This window comes from Caloenas nicobarica, chromosome 3 (assembly GCF_036013445.1).
Source record: "Caloenas nicobarica isolate bCalNic1 chromosome 3, bCalNic1.hap1, whole genome shotgun sequence".
In the NCBI taxonomy this organism is placed as follows: Eukaryota; Metazoa; Chordata; class Aves; order Columbiformes; family Columbidae; genus Caloenas; species Caloenas nicobarica.
The window spans coordinates 67,967,062-67,989,916 of NC_088247.1; the positions used below are offsets into that span (position 1 = coordinate 67,967,062).

The 22,855-nt window shown below is 43.2% G+C and overlaps 1 protein-coding gene across 1 annotated transcript; it reads right to left on the reverse strand.

Annotated features, from left to right (window-relative positions):
• Positions 1-1,669: 1,669 nt before the first annotated feature.
• LOC135986940 (A-kinase anchor protein 12-like) lies at positions 1,670-22,548 on the reverse strand. Its single transcript, XM_065631494.1, has 4 exons — positions 22,470-22,548; positions 7,571-11,433; positions 4,882-6,792; positions 1,670-4,237 (listed from the first exon to the last, which is right to left on the reverse strand). Exons 1-4 carry the CDS (start codon positions 22,546-22,548, stop codon positions 4,229-4,231), a joined length of 5,862 nt encoding a protein of 1,953 aa, XP_065487566.1. The 3' UTR covers positions 1,670-4,228.
• Between the last annotated feature and the right edge of the window lie 307 nt (positions 22,549-22,855).

Sequence of the window (22,855 nt, forward strand, 5' to 3'; positions counted from 1 at the left end):
GTTAACAAGTAACGGGATAGTATAAATGAATAAACCTTGTGAAAGGACTGGCAGAGGTTGTGCGCCTTGAACACAAAGTCTGGTGAGAGATACTGGTTTGATCTATACCTCCGATGTTAGAGCTGGGCAGTGAGATCTGTCACCTGCTGTCGTGGTTTAACCCGAGCTAGCAATACAACTAGGATAGCCACTCATTCACTCCCCCCTCCTCCCACCCTCCAAATAGGGGAGAGAATCAAAAGGGAAGGGAGAAACTTGGGTTGAGATAAACACAGTTGAATAAAATAACAAAATATTAATAAACAACTAGTAAACATATATATATATAAGAGAAATAGAATATAAAATATACTTAATGTAATTCTTCACAAACTCTGTCCACATTGAGCAGCCAGTCCCAGGAAAACAGCACCTGGTCCCAACAACCAATCCCAGAGAGGGAAAAGAGGAAAAAGGCAGAAAGGCCCAGAGGCCTCTGCAAAATGGCAGGATGGCAGAAGGCCAAACTGAAGAAAGTCCTGAACAGAACTCTCCTGAACAGGTCTCTGTCCCAGCTCCAACAAAGGAGAAAGAGTGGAAGATCCCGACTCTCCTTCGATATGAAACATGACGCTAATGGGATGGAATACTCCTGTTGATCAGTCTGGATGTCAGTCAGGGGCTGCCCCATCCATGCCCCCCTTCCTCGATGCTTCACACCTGTTGGTGGAGCACTCAGAATGTCCTTGGATCTCATAGCAGAGCAATTAAAAACATTAACTCTGTGCTGGGGTGTTATCTCTTCTTCTCAAACTTAGTCCAAATAATGACTGTACTAGCTATGAAAAAGAAATGTTTCTAACTGCATGAATTAACTTATATTCAGTCAAACCAGCACACCTGCAGTATGAGCCCCCTGATGCAATACAGAAGCAAGAGGAGGGACAGGCATCCTGCAGCACTTTGACATCTCTGCGTTTGCTGTGACCAGAGCAGGTAAGTATTTGCAGATACTGGATTTAGCATTTTAGCTGCGATAGGAAGGTAGATGTGTAGCTTTACAAAATGAGTTTAGGTATGAAATCCATGCAAGCCTTGAGATACAAATGCTGCTAAACATCTTTAGCCATAGAACATAGATGGCTGGAGAAGCTTCATGTCTTAAATCCAAGGTCTGTGAACATAAATCACAAGGACCTCTGAATATTCAGTGCCATGAGGAGTATAGTCCAGCTAAGCAGAAGTGTGGGAGCCTAGAAGATATGCATTATGGGTCTAAGGTCCTTAATCTTCTACTCTATGCCATTGTTTTTTTGGTGGACGTTCATATTGTTGTTTTGTTGGGTTTTTTTAATACTTCATTTATGCCAGGGAATTATTTACTCATTTTTCATTGTGGCTCACTGAATACTGTTACTTATATTGAGGCTTTTTTCTTCACAGTCTTCTAAAGTACCTTATTCTTATTACTACTTCTTAAGTATGCTTATTTCAAAGAACCTTACAACCAAATCACAGTTTAATTCTGTAATTAGTTCCTTCAATTCACAAAGACTGAATGTCAGTCAACAACAAACGAACTGTCAGGCGCAAAGCTAACTCTGAAGATGAAGCAACTGTCAGAAAATAATTTACACTAAGCAAGCTGAAAAAAACCCACATACACACTTTAGAACAAATTTGTAGCTTTATTTAATCAATGAAAATCTACCTTAAAAACACAAAATCAAATTTAGTAACCCAGTACATTGGATTAGAGAAAGCTTTGAGCTTTAAGCACAAGCCAGAAGTCACAGTCTCAAATGAGAGTTTCAGAGGCCAAAGCAATACGCTGAAACAATGTAGTATCCTTCTGTGGAGGCATGCCCCTTGCACCATTAGCGTGGTTTTGGGTGCAGTATTTCTTTAGCTGTCAGTTATAATAAGAAGCTTTTGTATTTGTTTTATAGTTAAGTTTGTTGCATTGCTTACCTGGGCCCTGGATTAACGGAGAAAACAGGCAAGTTTAAGCACTCGTCTGTCCAATTACTACCAACAGACAATTTACACTGTGGTACAGCTAGCTTTATTTAAATGAGGTTCAGACAAGAATTAACTTTACATATTATTAACAGCTTTGGAGCTACAAACGTAAGAATCAGGATTACACAGGTCATGCTATTGTTATTTCATTTTACCTGCTGCAGTTGTTGCAATATGGCTTAATGTACATAGGTATACAATTTGTACAAATTCAGCCAAGTTTGCACTTGTGAGGTGTTATTAAGAGCACTATTAACTTGCAAGCCAACTTAAACCTGTGGAAACCAGCCGAGGTTGGTGGAATTGCCCAAAGCTAGGGGGGGAAGCTGCTGCTAACGATGGACTGACATAGACGGGATTGTTTGAAACCACATTGTTGGGCTTTAAACATTTATATAATTTGCTCTGAGGTAAGGAAAAAAAAAAAATCTTTCGATGCTTCCACGCAGGGCAGCACCAGATGGTGCAATCACACCGGTGCAGTTGCATTGCTTGCTGTACGTGCAGCCTCGAGGAGAGGCGAGCCCTGCCATAACAAGAGCATTTGTACACTAGAAGTTGTTTTTAAAATAAATTACTATACAGGTAGGATAGTGAGCTATTGTTCAACTTGATGGGCATCAGTTTCACAAAGTGTGATCTGTAACCTTCACTTTTCAAATCAGAGCTGCAAGTTTGGACTTGTACCCCGTATTTGATTTTAATGTAAACAACAAAAGAGAGGACCAACTCCTGTTGGGGACAGACACCCCAGGACTCGTAGTCTTGGGGCTTCTTCCCATTGTTAAATCGCCCTGCTCATTCTGGTCTACAGCTGTTGGTTTTTAAGCTGAAGGTTTTTAAGATCTCAGCACCCCAAAATTCTCATCAGCGTTTTGCAATCCAAGACAGAATGCATCACCAAGCCCTTACCCTCCTTCCTGCTACTCCACCTGCTGTGATAAGGAAAGAGGTTCAAGCAGGGGTTGGGAAAGGAGGAAGGCTCTCTGCAGGAAGGATGTTAGATGGTGTAGGTTTGGGTAAAGGCCTGGGGTTGGATGGGGCAGTGACCAGAAATGAGCAGACTCTGAAACGAGAGGGATGTGACTTGAGGGTTGTTACATGAGCGAGACAGCAGGGAAATGGTAAGTCTATGGGATTCTCAGAAATGAGGGAAGACTGCGAGTAGAAGTGGTTGGTGGATCTGACACAGGTCAGGCCTCTTTTGTCTTTAGAAGTATTGTAGTTCCACATTAAAATCAGAACTGGGTTTAGGATATACATATAAATATTCAAAGCAAGGCAGCCAAGTTTTTGAGAGATTTTACAAGGGGAAAAACCTGGAACAATAAATAGGAAAGTACATGTTATCAATTTCCGCTCCAATGGTATCAATTTCCGCTCCAAGCTACTCTACAAAATTCATTTAAGGGTACACCTAAATAGTACAGAAGTATCGTAGCTCTACATTAAAATCAGAACTGGGTTTAAGACATACATATAAATATTCAACACATTACAGTCTAGTCCTGAGACCTGAAGTCTGGAACAAAAGAAGAAGGGTATTCTCAATCTCCTTTCAAGCTACACTGTAGAAGTCATTTCTGACTAAATCAGGCCTGCACAGATACAACTGAAGGATGGATAGAGATACCTGAATGGGACTGAAAGGCAGCAATCTTGAGTATCTTGCTCAAGAATTTGTGTGTGATCCAGTTCCTGCTGTTTGATGAAGACAAGTCTGCTACTCAGCCAGAAGTCTCATGTGTTCTCATCAGCCAGCCTTCCTTCTCCTCCTCACACATGAATCAAGCAGCATCTACAGCCACTTGCAGGTCAAATCAAGGCAGCTAGGGAAGATGTGGGGAGTAGAGGGGACTGCAGAAAGGTAGGAGGATTAAGGGATGAGCTAAAGGATTCAAGGAGGTGGGACAGACAAGACACACGTTAAGTGGGGTAAAAACTGTGGCACAAATTTAATGGTCTGTCCATTCACTCAGTTGTGTATCTCCAGTCTAAATGGTATATTTTGGGCAAAGGCAAATGCCCTTCAAGTGGAACACACGTGTAGATATAGCGAACATTAAAGCCATTTTTTTTTTCATAGAAATGACAAAAAGGGTGAAGTCTTCAAAAAAGCAAATGTTAACATCCAAGAATAAAGGGTAGTGAATAAAGCTCCTGGTTTTGCTGCAGGATTGTCAGTTGTTCTCTAGGACTGGCATCTCTCCAAACGCCACATGGATGCTTAGCACATCTGAAAGAAAGACGACAGTGAAAAAAAGCCATATTAATGACAACTTACTCTCTCAAAAATATCTTATTTTCCCAAGCAGCTCTCAAAGATAGAGATAAAGGTCTCATGACTTAGTTAAGCAAGCATAGTAAACATCCTAAGGAGAAGTTGTACCTATCATTTCTGATTCAGACTTCACTGAAGTGCAAAGAGCTTTAGTACATGGGGCACTCCAGGTTTATCATGGAAGGTGACACTCACATCCCTTAGGATTTTACAAAGAGCTTTGTTAAAGAGGAAACATGTTTGCAGATTAAATCCCATACGTTAAACACGTGCCATATGAGTGTGTATCTAGCAAAGCTGGAAACCACATTTCTGCCTCCCAGAAATATCACCCTAAACTACAGGCCAAGTCAAAGTCCATTAAAATGAGGGTAGCTGTACAGAACAGAAAAGAAAGTGTTAGCCAAGATAGAGGCAGTAAAGTGAGGGGGGAAAAGAAATAATGATTAAAAAATATATATATATAGATAATCTGTGGCCTGTTGCTTAAACTGAGGAGCAGTCTTTCACCAGAATTAAAAAAAAAAAACAAGACAGTTTTACAGACTCCAAAAACTACTATGAAAAAAAAGAAATTGCTGACTAAAAATGCTACTTACATTCAAGGCCTCAGGAGCCACTGAGTTCTGACTTTGTGGACTATCACAAGATGTTGCTTCTTGGCAACTATCATTCTCCCATGTCTGTGTTTTTCCATCCTCCACTGGCAGGGGATGTTGTTGTTCTTCACTTTCTCTGCACATTTGCTGACCTGTATGTTGGTCTGGTATTTCCATAATCCGGCCAACCGGGTCTTTGGTCGAATTTTCTGAAGTACTTAGTTCGAGTGTTGATTTCTGAAGTCTCTCACTTCCCCTTGAAATGTCTTCAGGGCTAGTCACAATTGTTAAAGAATTCTCACTTTGTCCATCTTCCAGCACCTCCGAAGTTAACAGCATGTCTTTTGTCTTTTCCACAGGTACATGAATTTCTGCAGACTCTGCTGTTGTAGCAGTTTTCACTATTCGTGATTGCCGGAGCTCTTGTTCATTATTCCATATCTCTTCCGTGCCTACTGGAATCTGATGATCCACCTGCGTACTTTCCAGAAGCTCAGGTATATTTGTACCTGATGGGCTTTTCCCTGTGGACTTAATGCACTGCTCTGGCTCAAAGGCAGCTGGCTCTTCTGTTTCTGCAAGTTTGTGAACAGCTGTCTCAATGGCATTCAATACAATTTTCGTGCTCCGAGACTCTATACTCACAGACTGAACAACGTCCTCAAATTCTGTGTGGGTGAGAGACAGACTGTGAATTAGAGGAATACCATTTTGTTTGGGTTGCTCTGTACTCTGGGGCCTCTCTTGCTCCTCTAACATTCCATTCATGGAAGTGGGAGATACTTGAGGCTCAGGTGCTCCTGCACTACCAAGCTCTGCAGTCCCACAGCCTGAAAAGTCAATAGTAGCAACTGGGACTCCTTCAGAAGCCATTTGTTCTGCTGTGTTTGCCAAGGGCTGTACAGTTTCAGATGTTGTGTCTGCGGGTGTCACAGTTTCTGCCATGATGTGCTCTTCAGCTGCTGCAGCTGCTACAGGCACAGGCACAGTGAGAGCCTCCAAGCCTCTAGCTTGTGGGAAGGCTGAGTCAGAGCCTTCCTCTTGCACAGTTAAAACCTCTTGCTGGACAGCACTTGAACATTCAGCACCTCTCACAGCCTCCCCTTTTCCATATTCAAATACTTCTTTGGCTCCTTCCATCGAGTGCTCATTTTTGTTATCTTCTTTCTGAAAGTCTTGACAGGTGGAGGTTTCTGCAAGTTTTTCTTCTTTTTCCACAGTCTCTTCTTCAGCTAAGCTGCTTAGTGTTTCACATTTCTTAGCAATTGTGTCAGTGAGGATGGTGCTTCCATTTTCAGGGAGATCTGGGCATATTGACGCTACATTAGATACACTGTCTGCTTCAATCTGCGTGGGGGCCTCAGTGACAGGGGTACCCCTCTCGAAGTGTGTTTCAGTTTTGGGCACAGCACCTTCCATTTTCCCACCCTCAGTTTCATCACTCTGGGAGGGGATTTCAGTTGTTTTTTCTCTGCATTGTGGCTCAACAAAGGGCACAGGATCTTTTGCTGTAATCTGCCTGCCATCCCCATCCCTCACACTCTGCTCAGCATCTGCAGCTGCCTCTGAGCCAATTGCTTCTGAAGGAAGGGCAGAGGTTTTTACTTCGTTCTGCAGAGGAACCTCAGCAACAGCAACTTCTGTGCTTTCTTCTCCAAGGAGCACAGCATCATCTTCTTTTTCCTCTCTCTGGGCAGGTGCCTTGCCAGGAACTCCTTTGGTACAAGTTTGCTCCTGAGAGTCTAAGTCAGGAATTTCATCTTGTCTTTCAGGTTTCATGGGGACCACAGTGACAGCTGCTTCTGTGCATTCTGGTCCCATCGTGAGGGTTTTGCCCTCTCCTTCAAGCTGCACAGGCTCTTCAGGTGGAAGCCCCAAGGTAGAGGTTTCATACTCCATCTTGTCCTGCACCTGTGGAGAATTGCAACAGACCTGTGATAAAGGGTAGGAACAGGGAGTGACCAGAAGTGTTCTGCGTGAAAAAGCACCAGAAAAAACAAGCAGAGGAGTATGGTTATGGGAAGAGCACGAGATGATGACACTGAGATCAGTGGGTCACCAAGATTCCAGCTCATGTTCAGTTTCTCAGGACACACAGCTCATTAAACAAAGGGCAGCCTAAAGCAAGGGATAACCAGCAGCACTTGAAACAAAGACTAAGCCAGCAAGTTGGTGGGGAGGTACAGAGGAAGGCAGGGACACATCAGCCACAAGAACTCCCGCACATTTAAAGCTGGAGATACTGGGGTCATTTATTTCCCCCGCTTTGCACAAGTACCTCAGCTACAATCGTACCTCTGCCTATGACTGAAGATACCACCTGCTATGTATGGTACCATATAGATCACATATGTATCACATATTTTCATATAATATCTTCAGTCACATTGTGCTGTGCAGGAGCCCTCATTGCAATTGTTGCAGCACCTTCCGATCCACACAAACCATCTCCCACCCATTTCTGCAGGAATTGCATCCACCTCAATCTGCATACAAGCCTCAGTGGCTGCTGCTTATGGACATCTGTGTGTCTGTCTCACTGGAAACAAACTTCAGTTGCCTCAGGCTGCACAAAAAAGGACCCTGGCAGTAATATTGCTACTACCTGGATCTAAAGTAGGTATAATAGCTAATGCTTGCGGATTTTTTCCTTTGACAGATGAACCTTGGTGTTATATGTAATACCTACCGCAGCGCGCACTCCTGGAATACATTCATCTCTTGTCTCATCTACTGCGAAATCCGTCATGGGTAGTTTTTCTTGTTCTGAAGCCTCCTGCTTTGGAAATGGCTCTTCTTCAGGAGTGACTGCTTTGACAATGTGAGGGTCTCTGTCTTGTGATGAAGGTTCCTCTACTGTTCTCTGAGCTTCAGATATTTCTTCATGGCCTTCTACAACTGGTTCCTCACGTGCCTGACACTGGCTTTCCTCTCTAGATACATCTACATTTTCACATCCTTCTGTGCTTTCTTTTGCTCCAGCAGATAGTCCACTTCTCTCAGAACCTTCCAGAAGGACACTCTCTTCAAGTCCAGTTTGGTCCTGAATGCTCCCTGCACTTCCCAGTGCCTGGAGGTCATCTTTATGTTCCTCTTTTTTCAAGGACTGGTCAAGCAAAACAGTTGCCTGACCTACAACTTGCCCATCTTCAGCATCATCTTTCATTTCTGAATCAATTTCTTCTTGCACTGTTGTAATTACAGTTGTTGTCATGGTTCTTTCACTAACCAGCTGGGCTGCATCTGCTGACTTTACTCTTTCAGCAACTTCCTGAAGAACTTTTTGTGTTTGTTTGTCTAACTCTTTCAAATTTTGTTCAGTGGCCTCTACTTCTTGTACAGGTGTAACTTCCTCTGTAGTGTCTGGGGTTTCTAACAACTGTGAAACAGCAGAAACCATCTCAGTTGTCTCCTCAGCAAGGGACACTTCCGTTGTTCCTTCAGCACAGGAAGCTTCTGCTGTCTCTTCCAGAGCTGTCACTGCTTCGGAGGTTAGCTCTAGCTCACTTGCTGTGGTGTCATCACTTCGATCCTTTCTCATCTCTGGCTCTGTCTTAGCAGCTGCCACTGCTTCTTCCACAAGAACATCTGATTCAAATGTTTTCTCAGTTTCCGTCTCTTCCTCTTCTTTTGCCTGCTCAATGCACTCTGTCAGAGCAGCAGATATCCAAGATGGTGACCTTTCTTCAATACTGCTGATTGCCCTTTCCCCTTCCACAACGGTAACAGTAACCACATGTACCAGCCCTTCATGTCCTTGCTCAATTCTTAGGCTCTCCTCTAATTTTTCTGCTCTCTCTTCCTCTGAGGTTCGTTCTCTCATCGCTTCAGCATCTTTTGCTTGTTGGGCTTCCATCTTTTCCTGCTCTGCTGCTTCGTATTCGGATAAAGGAACAACAGCTGGAATATCTGAATCTTCTTCAGCTGTTTCTGCCATGTCTTCTCTTGTTTGTTTAAGATGATTTGGCTCTGGCTTCCGATCTGACTTTTTCTTCCTACGCCTAGGCATCAGCTTTCTAAATGGAACCCATGATTCATCTTTTCCAGGCTCACCATCTGATGTTGAATGCTCCAGGCTGGATCCCACCACAGAGTCTTCAGTCCTCTCTTCCATTCTGGTTTTGGATTTCCTTCTTGGAGTGACTAACCTTTTAAAGGATTCCCATGTTGAAATACCTTCGCCCTCAGATGGGCTTCCGGCTTGTTCTGGGGAAGAATTCCCTTGTCCTTGATCACTCTCCTGAGAGCTGGTAAGAATTGCATCTGTTACTGTTTCTTTGGTCTGTCCAGGTTCTTCCACTTTTTGGCTTTCTTGAGCAAGTTTATGTTCAGTTTCTTCATCAGATGATGATGATTTCCTCCTGGCTCTTTTCTTTGAAGAACCTACACATATAAAAGCTTCCCAGGACACAGAGGTGTCAACCTTTCTTTTGGGCTCTTCCGTGGCTTTCTCTGGTTTCTGGTCCATCCCATTTTCTTTGAATTCTCCCTGCTTTTCATCAACAGCATTTTCAGTTGAAGACACTGCACCATCCTTTGTCTTATCAATTTCTTCTTCTTTATCACTTTCAGAAGGTCTTCTGACACGTTTCTTGGGAGTCACCATCTTTTTAAATGACGCCCAGGCTGTGACACTTTCTCTTTTTCGCTCCACATCTGAAGTTGCAGCTTCTTCATTTTCAGTGACTTGCATTCCATCTGCAGATTTTTCCAAAGAAGGAATTTCATTCATCTCCTCAGGAGAAGAAGCAGAACTCTCCCCCTTCTGTTCCTCTGGGCTATCTGGGGAATCTGATAAGTGCTGAATTGGTTCACCCTGTTCCCCTAACTTAGATTCTTCTCTTTTGCCTTTTTGTTTCTTCCCAGACAGTTTTTTTAATCCAGTCCCCGTAAAGAGTTTCTTTAAAGGGCTGCCTTGTGGTTTAGTTTTTTCTTGAGAAGACAACAGTTCAGCTTCATTTGTGATACCTTCTGGAGGCCTCTTTCCAGCTGCCTCTTCAGGAGTTATTTCTGTGGTTACTTCATCTGGTTTGACAGTATCAGTCATAACTATGCCAGTTTTTCCCTGTAGACCTTCATCAGTGGGTTTGATTGTCTGTTGATCATCCTCCGTGTCAACAGAACATTCAGAAGTAGAAAAGGACTTCAACTCAGGAGCACCCAGAGTCAGTTTTGTCTCATGCTCTTCGCTTGCTTTCTTCTCTGTGGTTCTATCTTGAGCTTCTCCTTGTGTGTCTAACTTTCCAGTTATGTCTTCTGATGTGGGTGAAATTTTCAATTCTGCTTCCTCTATTTTTTCATCGGAAGTTTCTTTCCCCAGTGAAGAAGGTTTATTTCCTTCTCTTCCTTCAGATTTTTTGAGCTCTTCACTAGAAAATTCAATAGCCAAAGATCCTGCTTCAAGTTTCTCTTCAGAAGCCATTTCATTTTTGTCCTCTGTTTCACACTTGGCTCCAGTTGACTCCAGTTTTTCTCCCACAGGTAGTACTTCCGAGGACATTTTCAGTTCTCCGTTCACACTGTCAGTGATAACAGGTACCACTGACCTTGTTTTTAGTAGTTTCTCTGTCACCTCACTTTCCTTTCCTCCTTCTTCAGTTTTTTCTTCCTTTTGACCAAGATCTTCTGAGACTTCCACCAGGTTTCCTTCTTGATCACCTTCTTCAGCTTTTTTCTCCATCGCACTTTCTTTAACAACTGCTGCTGCTACATCCTCTTTTTGTCCCTGCTCATCATGCCTGATTAGCTCTTCCTTCTCACATGCTTCAGCTCCTATGGCTGCCACAGTCTTTTCTGACTCCTGCTTTTCACCTTCAGTTTGCTCCTTCTCGTGCACTTCAGTAGTTACTGCTGTCATGTTCTTCTCTTCATCTTGATTCTCGAACTCAGATTTCTCCTCCTTTTCACTGGTTTCAGTTGTTAATGTTGAGCCCTCTTTTTCTTGCTCCTCTTCTTGTGGAGGAGACTGTAGTTCATCTTCTTTAGGCTTCCTGAAACTCTTCTTTTTTCTAAATGCACTCCATCCCTGAGTAAAAAATCTTCTTAATGGTGATGTAGTATCAGTGGCTAAGGCAGCTGATTCAGAACAAATCTCATTTGCTTCTGGTGTTTTAGGAGATTCAGGTTCTGTTTGTTCATTTTTCAATGTGTCTTTAGTGTTGTCTTCTGCACAGTATGCATCCTCAGGCATCGCTGTTTCTTCTGAGCTGACTTCTTTTTCATCACCAGCTCCTTCATGGACTCGTGTTTCTTTTTTTACAGTAAGCAGCTGAACTGGTTCCGATTTCCCTGTCTTTTCCTTCTTCACGGTGAATCTGAATCCAACAAATTTAAAAACCTTTTTAAAACCCAGATCATAAGACTGAGGCTCAGATGCCTGGTCAAGGTTTTCCGCGTCTTCTTCCGAAGATGGCAACTGTTTAACTGTATAAGCATCGTCGTCATCGTCTTTCTCAGCATCTACACCATCCTTGGTGCTTGCAACAGATGGACTTGTCTCCATAGTTTCAGCTTCTTCCTTCAGAGTTACACTGGCATGTTCTGTCTGTCCAACTGTTTTTTTTAATTAAAAAAAAAAAAAAAGTTAGTTTCCTTCTCAATTTAATGTTATATTATACCTTTATGTAAATATATTGATTTTTTTTCATTTCTATTAAACTTTCCAAAACAGATGTGTTCTATTATCTGTGTGCCTCTTCCACGTGCTGTTATTAATTTTTTTTTTAAGGACCAGTTTTTGCTCTAAGATTACCAAAATTCCTTTCATTCCTTATATCAGTGTATAGGTCTTTCCAAAATTTATTTGCAAATATACCTTTTGAGCTTATATTCTCTCATTCTCTTTCTTTCTTTCATTTTTTTTGGGGGGGGCGGTGGGGGGGGGGAGGCGGGCGGGCGCAAGGCTTATGTTTAGGCTTTTTGTTGTTGTCATTATTGTTGTGTAAGGTTTATCTTTTTTACTTTAAGAAAAACTGCGAGAAAAAAAATTAATTCTGTCCTATAATTACTCAAAGAATACACAGAACAATGTATGTAATTACCCCTGAAGCAAAGCTCAGTATCCTGATGCAGCAAGACCCTCGAAAAAAAGGAAAAAAAAAAAAAAAGAAAAAGAAGGGGAAAGGGGAAAAAAAAAAAGGAAAAGGGGGGAAAAAAAAGGAAAAAGGAAGAGTGTGTTGATCTAAAATGATGGCCAAAAAAGAAATCTTATTTACAGCTCTGTCACAAAAGAACAATAACTTGTTAAAATGCCCATGGGAAATTTTGTATTTTTCTGGAAACTTAAAATCCCCAGAACAGTTACATTACAACATATTTGTTTTAAAGATCATAAATCTTGTAATTCTCCCATACATCACATCACCACTATGGCCAAACAGAAACCTCATCTACAGCAATTCCACATCACTTAATGAGGTTGTTACTATGCAGGCAGGTAAAATCCAACCCCCAATTGCTCGTAAGTCTGTGTTTGCATAATCTCATTCTTGAGCACTGCTTGAGTTCTACCTTCAGGACACGGGCAACCATCCTCTCAGTCTTGCTGGGACAATTTAGGTATTAATACTGTCGCTCCCTCTGGCCACAAGTTGCCTAAGTTCACAGACTGGCATCTACATTAAACCCGCCAAAATGCAGCAATCAAGAAGCCAGCACACATCCAGTTCAGAGCACAAAATTGCAGGCTCCCCATGCCCCAAATAAGTAACTTTGGAGGGAAAGGGTGGAAAGGAACAAGGGCACCGAGCCTTTAAGTTCTTCCATTTAAACACAAAAATGAGCAGGTAAAACTGCTGTTGCCTATAATGAGAATTTTAATTGTAGTAATAACTGTGCGATGAACATGCTTGATGATGAAACAGGACAACACGTGAAGATAAAAATCTATGGCATGTTCAAGGCTCCAAAAGATTCTTGGGCTTGGATGCTGCCTTGATTTCAGTTTAGCATTGTTCTTGACCCTTGATTTTGTGCCATAGGTGAAAGTGCAAGAGCATGAGTAAGTGTGCTCTTCTCTCTGACCAACCTTGTTAGAATGTGAAGATGACAAAATAAAGAATAATAATGATCAATGTTAAACAGCAACATCTTTGGAGAAGGCACGGCCCTTTTCTTTTAAGTGTACAGGTGCTGCTTTGATGCCTAAAGGCATGGTGGACACTGCTTTCAAAAGTACGTGCATCACCGAATTCCCCAAAGTGATTGATTTTTTTATTTGATCCATCTTTTAAGTTGGATCTTACTCTGCAGCTGGCCCTGCTTTGCACAGGGGCTGGACCACCTGATCTCCAGAGGTCCCTTCCAGCCCAGATGCTTCCTTGATTCTGCTTGCCTATGTTCCCTTTGAGAAGAACAGCATCTTCATAAGCACATAGACAATGCACTCTAGATAGTGCTGAAACACAACTACACAATAGGCAAAACTAAATCTACAAGTATACTGACTTCTAATAGCTATGTAGAGGGCAAACTATGTTTATATTCACTATCGACAGCCTACTGGTTGTTGTTTCTCAGTTGATGTAAACAAAGCTTTTTATTTTTCCCTTTATCTAACAGTTTAAAATTATTTCCGTTAATTGTTAATTCCTAATTAAAAGTCTGACCTCTGATAACATCCTAACTCCCTGAACATTTTAAAACAGAGATGTTCAAACCAAGTAATTTGTGAGGGAGTGGGGTGAGAAGAAATGGACATTCTTCTGAAGAAGCCAGGATTATTACTCTATTGGTAATACACCTCTCGCAAACACCAGAACACTCCACAACCAAAAATAACTCACTGCAAAAACACTTTAGTCAGTAAAGGGAAGTAAGATTGTAAGGACAGCTAGAAGTAGCAATAATACTTTTGAACTCTCTTTTAATTTTAAGATGGTTTCCAAATAAAAACTGATGTGCTTATTTTATTAATATTTTGGGAGTCTTATTAATCAAACATTGTGTTGTTGTATACTAAGACTACACAAGGATAAAGCCAAAGAACCACTCTCATATCTGTGTTCGTTTATTCTTAGGTCCAGAAAGAACTGTCAAACTATATAATTTAACAGAAAGCTTACCATGGCTTAATGGGAATTCACAAAGTTAGAGACATTTCTTCAAACACTAGGGTACATACCACATATTTTATACTTATTTAGTAAGAGGTACTTTAATATAACCTAGGGAGAGAGAGAGGATAGAGAGAGAGAGAGAGGATAGAGAGAGAGAGAGAGAGAGGATAGAGAGAGAGAGAGGATAGAGAGAGAGAGAGAGAGAGGATAGAGAGAGAGAGAGAGAGGAGAGAGAGAGAGAGAGAGAGAGGAGAGAGAGAGAGAGAGAGAGAGGATAGAGAGAGAGAGAGAGAGAGGATAGAGAGAGAGAGAGAGGATAGAGAGAGAGAGAGATGGATGTCTAACTCTTTTTCCTGGGTGAAGACAGTGACATTTCTTCCCTTTATCTACGCTACGAGTGTTTTTAATGGCTGAACCAGCTATGAAATTGAACACTAATCATTTCTTCTTCTTAGCATCTCTGGTGGAAACAAGGCCTATCAAGTCTCCCTTCTATTCTTCTTCAGTCCTGCATTAATGCCAACATGCTTACCCTTGGATATGTGGAAATCTCTATCTCCATCTGGCACGACTCAGACAAAGGCAGAACAAAAACCAGAGCTGAAAGCCTGTGTGTAACGCTGGGTCTAAGTGGGAAAGACCAGAAGCAAGAAGCCAGCAGGAGTGGAGGACAGTTCAAAAGACACTCATGACTCCTTGCAGGCAACTGGCGGGCAGCTAGAGACACAGCTTGCTAGGGGTTCCCCTTTCCTCTTGCCAACAGAACCTGGGAACGCATCACAGAATCATAGAATCACAGAGTCACAGTCACAGAATATTAGGGGTTGGAAGGGACCTCAAAAGACCATCTAGTCCAATCACCCCGCTGGAGAAGGAAAAAAAACTTGTTTTTAACAAAACCAGGACACATGCCAACTGTGGGACTGTTTGATGAAAATCTCCTAGAAATGGGTTTAAAGGTTCTCAAGGAACCTGCTTACCAAGCAGAGACAATAGCTCAAGCAAGGGAGAGGAGGCTGCAGCACTGCAAGGCTGAGGGTCCACAGGAGACCATGAGATAGGGACAGTAGTGCTGGGGAGAAGGCAGGGATTGCTGTTGGGCTGCTTCCCAAAGGCTTCATGGGATGTCTGCCTTTCAGGACAGCAGTTGGCTTGTGAACTCCTTGCAAATTTTTACAATTCCCTTCTTGTCTAGCTGCTTAGAAGAAAAGGTGTCTTGCAGGTTATTCTTTCTAGTCTGGTGCTTTTGTAGGAGGGACAGGGACAGATTGGTCGGCTAGATTATGAGGAGAGGGTCAAGCTGCTGCAGGACTTCACACTTCTCTGCTGTGATTTGGAGCCCAAAGTGATGGGATGTTGTGTGCATCCAAGTGACCCCTGTTGCTTTGGTCCTCACCAATATCTCTTCTCTCCCACCTGGACGTATAGTGAGAGGCACTGCACAGGGTGGATGAGTCTCAGTGCCTGACTCACAATTATGGTTTCCTTTAACAGCTCTGGAGGTCTCATTATGTTGTGGGATCCATTACCAGATTGCATTTTTCTTTAGTAAGTTATTGAGTGGTCAGGCTATTACACTAAAACCTGGAATATGTGCCCTCTGAGATCCTAAAGCCCCTAGCATGGCACATAACTCCTTTCTTACTCTGGGGCAGAGGTAACTATTGGATTTCTTGTAGCACTTCATCACGTTGTCCCAAAATCAGGGTTCTTTACCTGGTGTGCAATCCGCCAATCAAACACACAGAGCCAAGATCATGTGTATGGGCATGATTTTTTGTGTTATAATGAGATAATTCTTCTAAGGACACTCTAAACTGAGAGTCTCAAAACATAGTTAAACAAGTTAACTAATTATGCATATTCCAGGGTATTAATTCCAGGACAGCAGTTCCCGATTAGGAGTTTCTTTACTAAATCACTGTTACTTTGTTTATAGACTAGACTGACCTGGTACTAACCCACTTGCTTATATATCCTTCAGTTAGTAATTGCTGACAAAATACATTCCTTTAATTTGTAAGGACTATAATCAGGGGCTGCTTTTCTCCCAGCTGTCCATCTGACTCCCCAAAAGATGAATTTGTGACTGGGCCCTTGTTTCTGTTCCTCTGGTATCTCTACCCTAGTTGACTGTGGGTATGTTGTAGCAAGTATCCGTAGCCAGTTTAGAGGTTCCCCGAAGTAGCCACCTCTTAAGACATACATCACAGATGCGCTGCCCCACAGTGGCCTCTTGTGGAAATGTTACCATTTCCAGCTCTAGCCAACATAACATGAGCTGCATGTGTAGTGAGACTATGGTTTAAGCCTTGAGGTAGGTGACTAAATGCATACTGGATTCCCTGCCAGATGAAAGCAAACCTCATCCTACCTGCTTCCGGTGCTGGGATAATAAAAAACCGTATCTTTCACATTGATAGTTGCCATTCATCGTTAGGGAGATTGACTATATCAGCTATACTGGGAACAGCCACCAGCTATACTGGAAACAGCCATGGTGAGAGGTTTGGCAGCAATGGTTAGGCCTCCGTAATCAGCTGTTAGTCACCACTTGCCATTAGGCTTCTTTTGAGGCCATACAGGAGACTTGTAGGGCGAGATGACTTGCCCAGGATTCCATGCTCTTTTGCTTTTGAGGTGTTATGAAACAGAAGGAACGGTTCTACATGCATTTGAGGTGTGACTAGTGAGAAACCCAGTTGAGAAACCCTTTTGGCTGAAAGACAAGCGGTGAGTTGCAGAAAGAAGCGCTAGATGGTGCAGTCACACCAGAGCAACCACCCAGGCGTCCTGGCTCGCTGTCCCACAGCCCCTCCCAGGGGCAGGCACTGTGCACCCCAAAGAGCATTTCATAGAATCATAGAATAGTTTGGGTTGGAAGGGACCTTCAAAGGCCATCTAGTCCAACCCCCCTGCAATGAGCAGGGACATCTTCAACTGGATCGGGTTGCTCAGAGCTCATTTCCTAGCAGCGCTCCTGCACCGAGGGGCTGCACTGGAGAGCCAAAGGGAACAGAAAGGACTCTCGCAGCCCTGCCCTGCAGCAGAGAGTGCAGAGAGCAGAGTCCTTTGCACAGGTGCTGCAGAGCCCTCCAAACCACAAAGTCCCGAGGCTTGCAGCGGCAGGTGCACAAGGGAAGATATTTTCCCATCTTCACTGATGAGAAAAGTTTGCTTATACTGTCACAACTAACACGCCTGGGCCCAGGCTGGTGCCTTGGTGTCACTCAACCATTCAGAAGGCAGGAGATGGCACTTTCACTGCCACTGGCTTGCCCTTGTCCTCAGCATCTTGGTGAGGACGCTCTGCTATGAGAAGACCTGTGGGAGGGCCATGGATGAGTGTCTATCTTTCCCACCGTAAGCACTTTTAGGTCGTGATAGATAGATAGACAGATAGATATAGATACAGATAGATAGGAATATATATGGGAATAGATGTTCTGAAGGGTGAGAGACAGAGCCAGACAGTTTCTTAAACTCCAGGATGCGTCCTTGTTCTTGAAATTTTTGCCTTTGTGGAGAAAGGGGAGCCTTTCTCTGGGTCTGAGCATCCCATTCCTGCAGGAAGAGATGCTGGAGGCAGAAGGAGGTGTTGAAGAGCAGCAAAGAACTGCATCCTCAGTGAACGGCTCCTGGGATGCTCAGGTGTGATAAGTCTCCCTGGAAGGGGAAATGAGCCTTGAGGGGGCGTTTTCTGTCCCCCACGCTCTGTTGTCATCTCTCCTGGGAGAGAGCCATGAGCTGAGGAGCAGGTGGCAGAGAAACTTCATCTGGGCGGAAATGCCGACGCGTCCCTGCACGCTATGTTCCAGCTTCCCCAGGGAAGTGCAAGGCCGAGGGGAAGTGACGGTTTGGTCTTCAGCACCGCCTGTCCCAGCAATGTCCCCAGGTCCAGGGAGAAGACAGAGCCTGAGCATGTCCTTGCAGCGGGAGTGTACACGCGCACACACACACATACACATGTGCACACACAGAGTACACAAAAGTCTGGCTGTTCCTCCAGCCCGGAGCACTGCCCTCCGATGAGGGTGAGAAATGTTAACTCTATAAGCATCAGCACTACTGCTCCCTCTATTTAATTTTGTCTGCTGAAAAAAACAAGAGTATCTTCTCCCTTTAGGGACACTCTGTTCCCATGGTTTGGTTACATTTTGAATTCACAACAGAATAAAAAAAGAAAAAGAAGTGTAGATTTTTAGCTGGAATTTAAAACAGTCTAACATCAGCATTGCTCATTTCACAGAATCACAGAGAATGTGCTCATTTGACAGTCTACTTTAAGCTCTTCTGAGCTGAAGAATAACTAATATTTCAGTCTAGCTGATTTAAAATTCAAACATAACCTTCTAAGCTTTGGTCTGTGTCCTATGTCTACAGTAGGAGCCAGTTAGCTGGTTTGGTGTCTCTCTATTACTTAAGAAAATAGGTAACGAGGGGAAAAACTGAGCTACACCGAACTTTACATTTCACAGGTCATAATTAGTTGTCCAGACACAATCATATCTCTTGTTTTTAGCAAATTTTAAAAACTCTTACCCCCCTCTTCTCCTGCAGAAAAGCACTAGCCTCACAGAATCTTTGGTTCATTGCTAAGTGTTACTTTAAAGATGTGAACTTACATTTAAAGTGAAGATATTCTTACTTCAAATGTTCATACGTATGTATGAACATATTATTTTAAAAGGACTTAATCACAGAAATGCCACTGTGTCCATAAAGCCTTCATGTGCTGCTGTTAAGTATTTACTGATGGACATTGTTCGTTACAAAGCTAGTTTTCTCTCCACTATGTACAGAGGGAACTTCCTTCATTTGGGGTTTTTGCTGTTTGTTTTTGTTGTGTTGGTTGATTGGTTTGGTTTGTGTGCGGTTTTTAATGATGGAGGTTTGTACATAGCAATGAGTGGTTCAGAACATCTGCCTGGAGGAGCAGCCCATGGTCACAGTAGGCTTGAGTTCTGGAAAAGCATATTGGATTAAAATGCAGTTGTCTTGAGAACAGAGAGTCTAAAAGTTCAGTACATAAAACGTAAGCTCCATAGCCACTACAGTTTATTTCCTGGCCACAGGGTAAAAGGCAGAGAATAAAGAAACAAGATTCCACCTTTCCCCTTCCATTTCCTACTCATCTGTGCAGAGTGGGATCCGTAGTCCCCATGTAGTTCTCACTCTTTTCATGCCATCCTGCCTCCCCTGCTGATCTGGAAGAGCGGTTTTACTTTCTTGTGTTGCCACAAACAGGTCCCAAATTAATGCTCAATAAAAGCACTCATTTTTTTCAACTAATTTCAATCTTTTTCTGGTTTTGCAACAGATTGTGGAGCCTCTCTGTGGAGGTTTTCTTTTAATGCCAGGTTGGTCATAATAAACAGTTTAGTTTTCAGTAACAGCAATCTTACATCACTTGATGCATGTTTGTCCCTGCTCCTGCAGTCCTCCAGCTGTGCTCTTCTGCTTCCCTGCATGTTGTCAGTACCACTCACTGCCACTTTCCTCCTTGTCGTACCTTGCCACTCAGTGGGGAAAATTAATCAATACCTTACGTAGTTTACAACTCAAAATTCAAGAGGTGTTATGTTATTTTTCAGTGACGTTCAAAGGTTCCTTGTTGCTATGGTGTGATATAGAAGTATAACAGGTTGGTTTGCACACCATCACTGTGCTCCTGTACATTAGCCAAAACCAAAAGTAGGAGTTTTTGAAGTTTTAAGCAAAAGCATCTCTACTGCTTAGATTGTAAAGTTTGATGCTCCCCAGTGACCCAAGCTCTTAACAGGAAAGAGAAAAGAAAGTATGATGTGTCTTTTATTGGAAAAATAAATAACTAATAAATAACAGGAATGTCCAGAGCCTTGAGACACGTCAAGAAATTATTACAGAGAGAAGTATTGTATCTGTTCTTTCCCTGAGCAACCACTTGTTACGAGTGAAAGCAAACAAAATAGTAATTCCAACATAGTCAATATGCTGCCATAGTAGATATAATCTACTTCTACCAATCAATATCAATACTCATTTAAAGGGTTTGTCTGGTTTTATGTGGGTTTTGTTGTTGTTTTCGCTTGGTTGGTTGGTTTTGTTTAAGTTAAATGTACTTTTGCATGAAAAACTGTAAGCAATATGCCCAGCCTTTGCCACACCATTCATATTGATGCAGGTTCCTTCCTTGCATCTGCGAGGCATTAACTGGCTCTACTGTGGGGAGGAGAGAGGATGTATGAGCCTCAATCCGATTGCAAGATCAAGACGGATTATGCAAAAATCCAATAAAAGCATTTCCCCAGCAGACAGACTTATGCCAAAGATAATAATGCTGTTTTCAAGACTATTCAGCAAATATTCCAGTTTAGAAAAGTTGATGTCATCTACAGAATAATGGGCAGGTCATATCTGTCTTTCTAATTCTTAATTGCCATAATGAAATGATAGTGAAAACACCATCTGGGAGATAAATAAATCGATCAATTTGGGCTATGGAGTTTCCTCTGAAAAAGCACCCAGATGGCAGCCCACCCAGACTGTGGGCAGGCTGCCCTTCTAGTCAGCATCTGAAACAGTTTGGCCAACATTTCTGCCTTGCCCGATGTTCCCATCCTTGGCCTTCCCTCAGAGCTGTAAGTAACTCTCCAGCCTCTTTGCTTTAGCGAGCCAGCTTTGAAAACTTTACTCCTTTTTGGCCACCTCTCTCTTCAACTACAACAGCAAGTGGAATTCAGATCCCGAGGCTAGCCTCCCCCCATGTTTGCCCTCCTCCCTTGCTGCTTTGCCAGAGGGTCTGGGCGCAGACACGAGGCGATGCCAGCGCAGGTGGCTGGGGCCAAACACACAAGTGTGTGAAACCCGCATTCGCTCCTGGTGCAGAACGAAGTGGAGGCAGCCCAGGACCCAGGGTGGCCTTAGGTCTGGGCCTGAAACTCCCTGGCCCTACCCAGGGACCTACTCTCAAATATTGGCTGAGCATCATCTCTCTCTCTCTGTCTTGCTCTGTGAGCCTCATGGCTAACCCTGGGAAAGTGAGAGGGAGCAGTGTTAGTTCAGGAGGTTGTGTGTCAGGTTTTCTGCTTCATACAGCCATTTCTATGGGAAGTGACAGGCACGGCTGACTATGTCATGCTGTCGTGGTTTAATTGCGGGGTGACAATAAAACCGTGGCAGATGTATTGTTAACCTCCTCTCCCCGCTTCCCACTAAGGACAGGCGATTGGGAGGGAAAGAAGGACAGAGAGAAGAGAGTTGGAAAAATTAAAAATGTTTTACTAATGCTACCAATAAAATAGAGAAAATAATACCAAATATACAAAACCAATCTCGAACGTCCCGGCAACTGCTCCGGCAGGTGTAGGGCCGGCACCCGAAGTCCTGGACTGGACTCTGCAGCCAACCGGAACTGGATTCAGTCTGTCACTAGGCCTCAGTTCACAGGGACAACTCGCAAGGTCCTCTCCCAATGTCGGCCATAAGGAAAAAGGGACGAGATCCTCGTGATACCCCACTTTTATATGAAGTATTACGTGAATGGGATGGAATACATTAGTTGGTCAGTTTTCAGTTCACCTCCTGCTTGCACATCTCACGGGATGCATCATTATCAATGACCTTGCATTCCATTGCTAGGTCTACCAAAATATGTACCTAACTTTCAGGAAAACTGCGGTTAGCAAGAAGACTTTAGCTGACAGGGAAATTCACTAAAAGACAAAAACTTGTTTTTAACAAAACCAGGACACATGCCAACTGTGGGACTGTTTGATGAAAATCTCCTAGAAATGGGTTTAAAGGTTCTCAAGGAACCTGCTTACCAAGCAGAGACAATAGCTCAAGCAAGGGAGAGGAGGCTGCAGCACTGCAAGGCTGAGGGTCCACAGGAGACCATGAGATAGGGACAGTAGTGCTGGGGAGAAGGCAGGGATTGCTGTTGGGCTGCTTCCCAAAGGCTTCATGGGATGTCTGCCTTTCAGGACAGCAGTTGGCTTGTGAACTCCTTGCAAATTTTTACAATTCCCTTCTTGTCTAGCTGCTTAGAAGAAAAGGTGTCTTGCAGGTTATTCTTTCTAGTCTGGTGCTTTTGTAGGAGGGACAGGGACAGATTGGTCGGCTAGATTATGAGGAGAGGGTCAAGCTGCTGCAGGACTTCACACAGAGGCCATTCCCAGGAAGCAACTCCCATGGCATATTAGACTTCTGCTTCCCTCATTTCATCATTTTGTCTGTCCCAGCAGCAAGGACTGAGACATGTGGGGTTTTCAAGCTCTGGAAATGGATGTCTTTTTCAAGGAGGAACAGGAGACACTTAAAATGTTCCTCAAATTTTAAAGAGTTTATATTATTTTTTCAAGAGGATGTTGGACCAGAACAGCTACGGGCCTTTACCGCATCCTTATCTTTCATTCTCACTTTTGTGAAGACTAAATGTAGTGTCCAACTAGAAATGACATCAGCCCTAAATCAGATATTAATGTTGTGGTGGCCAAGCTTCCATCTTGTTAGTAGCATCTTAAAATGTTCACAAAGCTAAAAGTCTTTTACCACATCTCATCCATCTCCCTGAAATCAGGACTCCAAACCCTGTGCTGTCAATTCCACTGGCCTTCTCCTGGCTCCACATTGTTCCTCGTTCCAAACCACATCCTTCCTTACAGGGCCATCAGCCTCCTCAGGCCTGCTCCCCTCCCTTGTGGCAGTGTGAATGACAAACATCCAGTGTTTGGCATCCAGACATGACCATCTCAGGAATCCTCTGTGCTTTTGGCAAGCCGCCTGCCCATCCCCAGGCACTTGCTGCATCCAAGCTGTGCAGGTTCCTTAACGAGCACAGCTGCCTCTCATATGCTCTGGATCTGAATTGGAAAGCCAGATCTGCTTCCATAGCTTGAGCTAATAGCCAGGATACTTGAGCTATTGCCAATAAAACA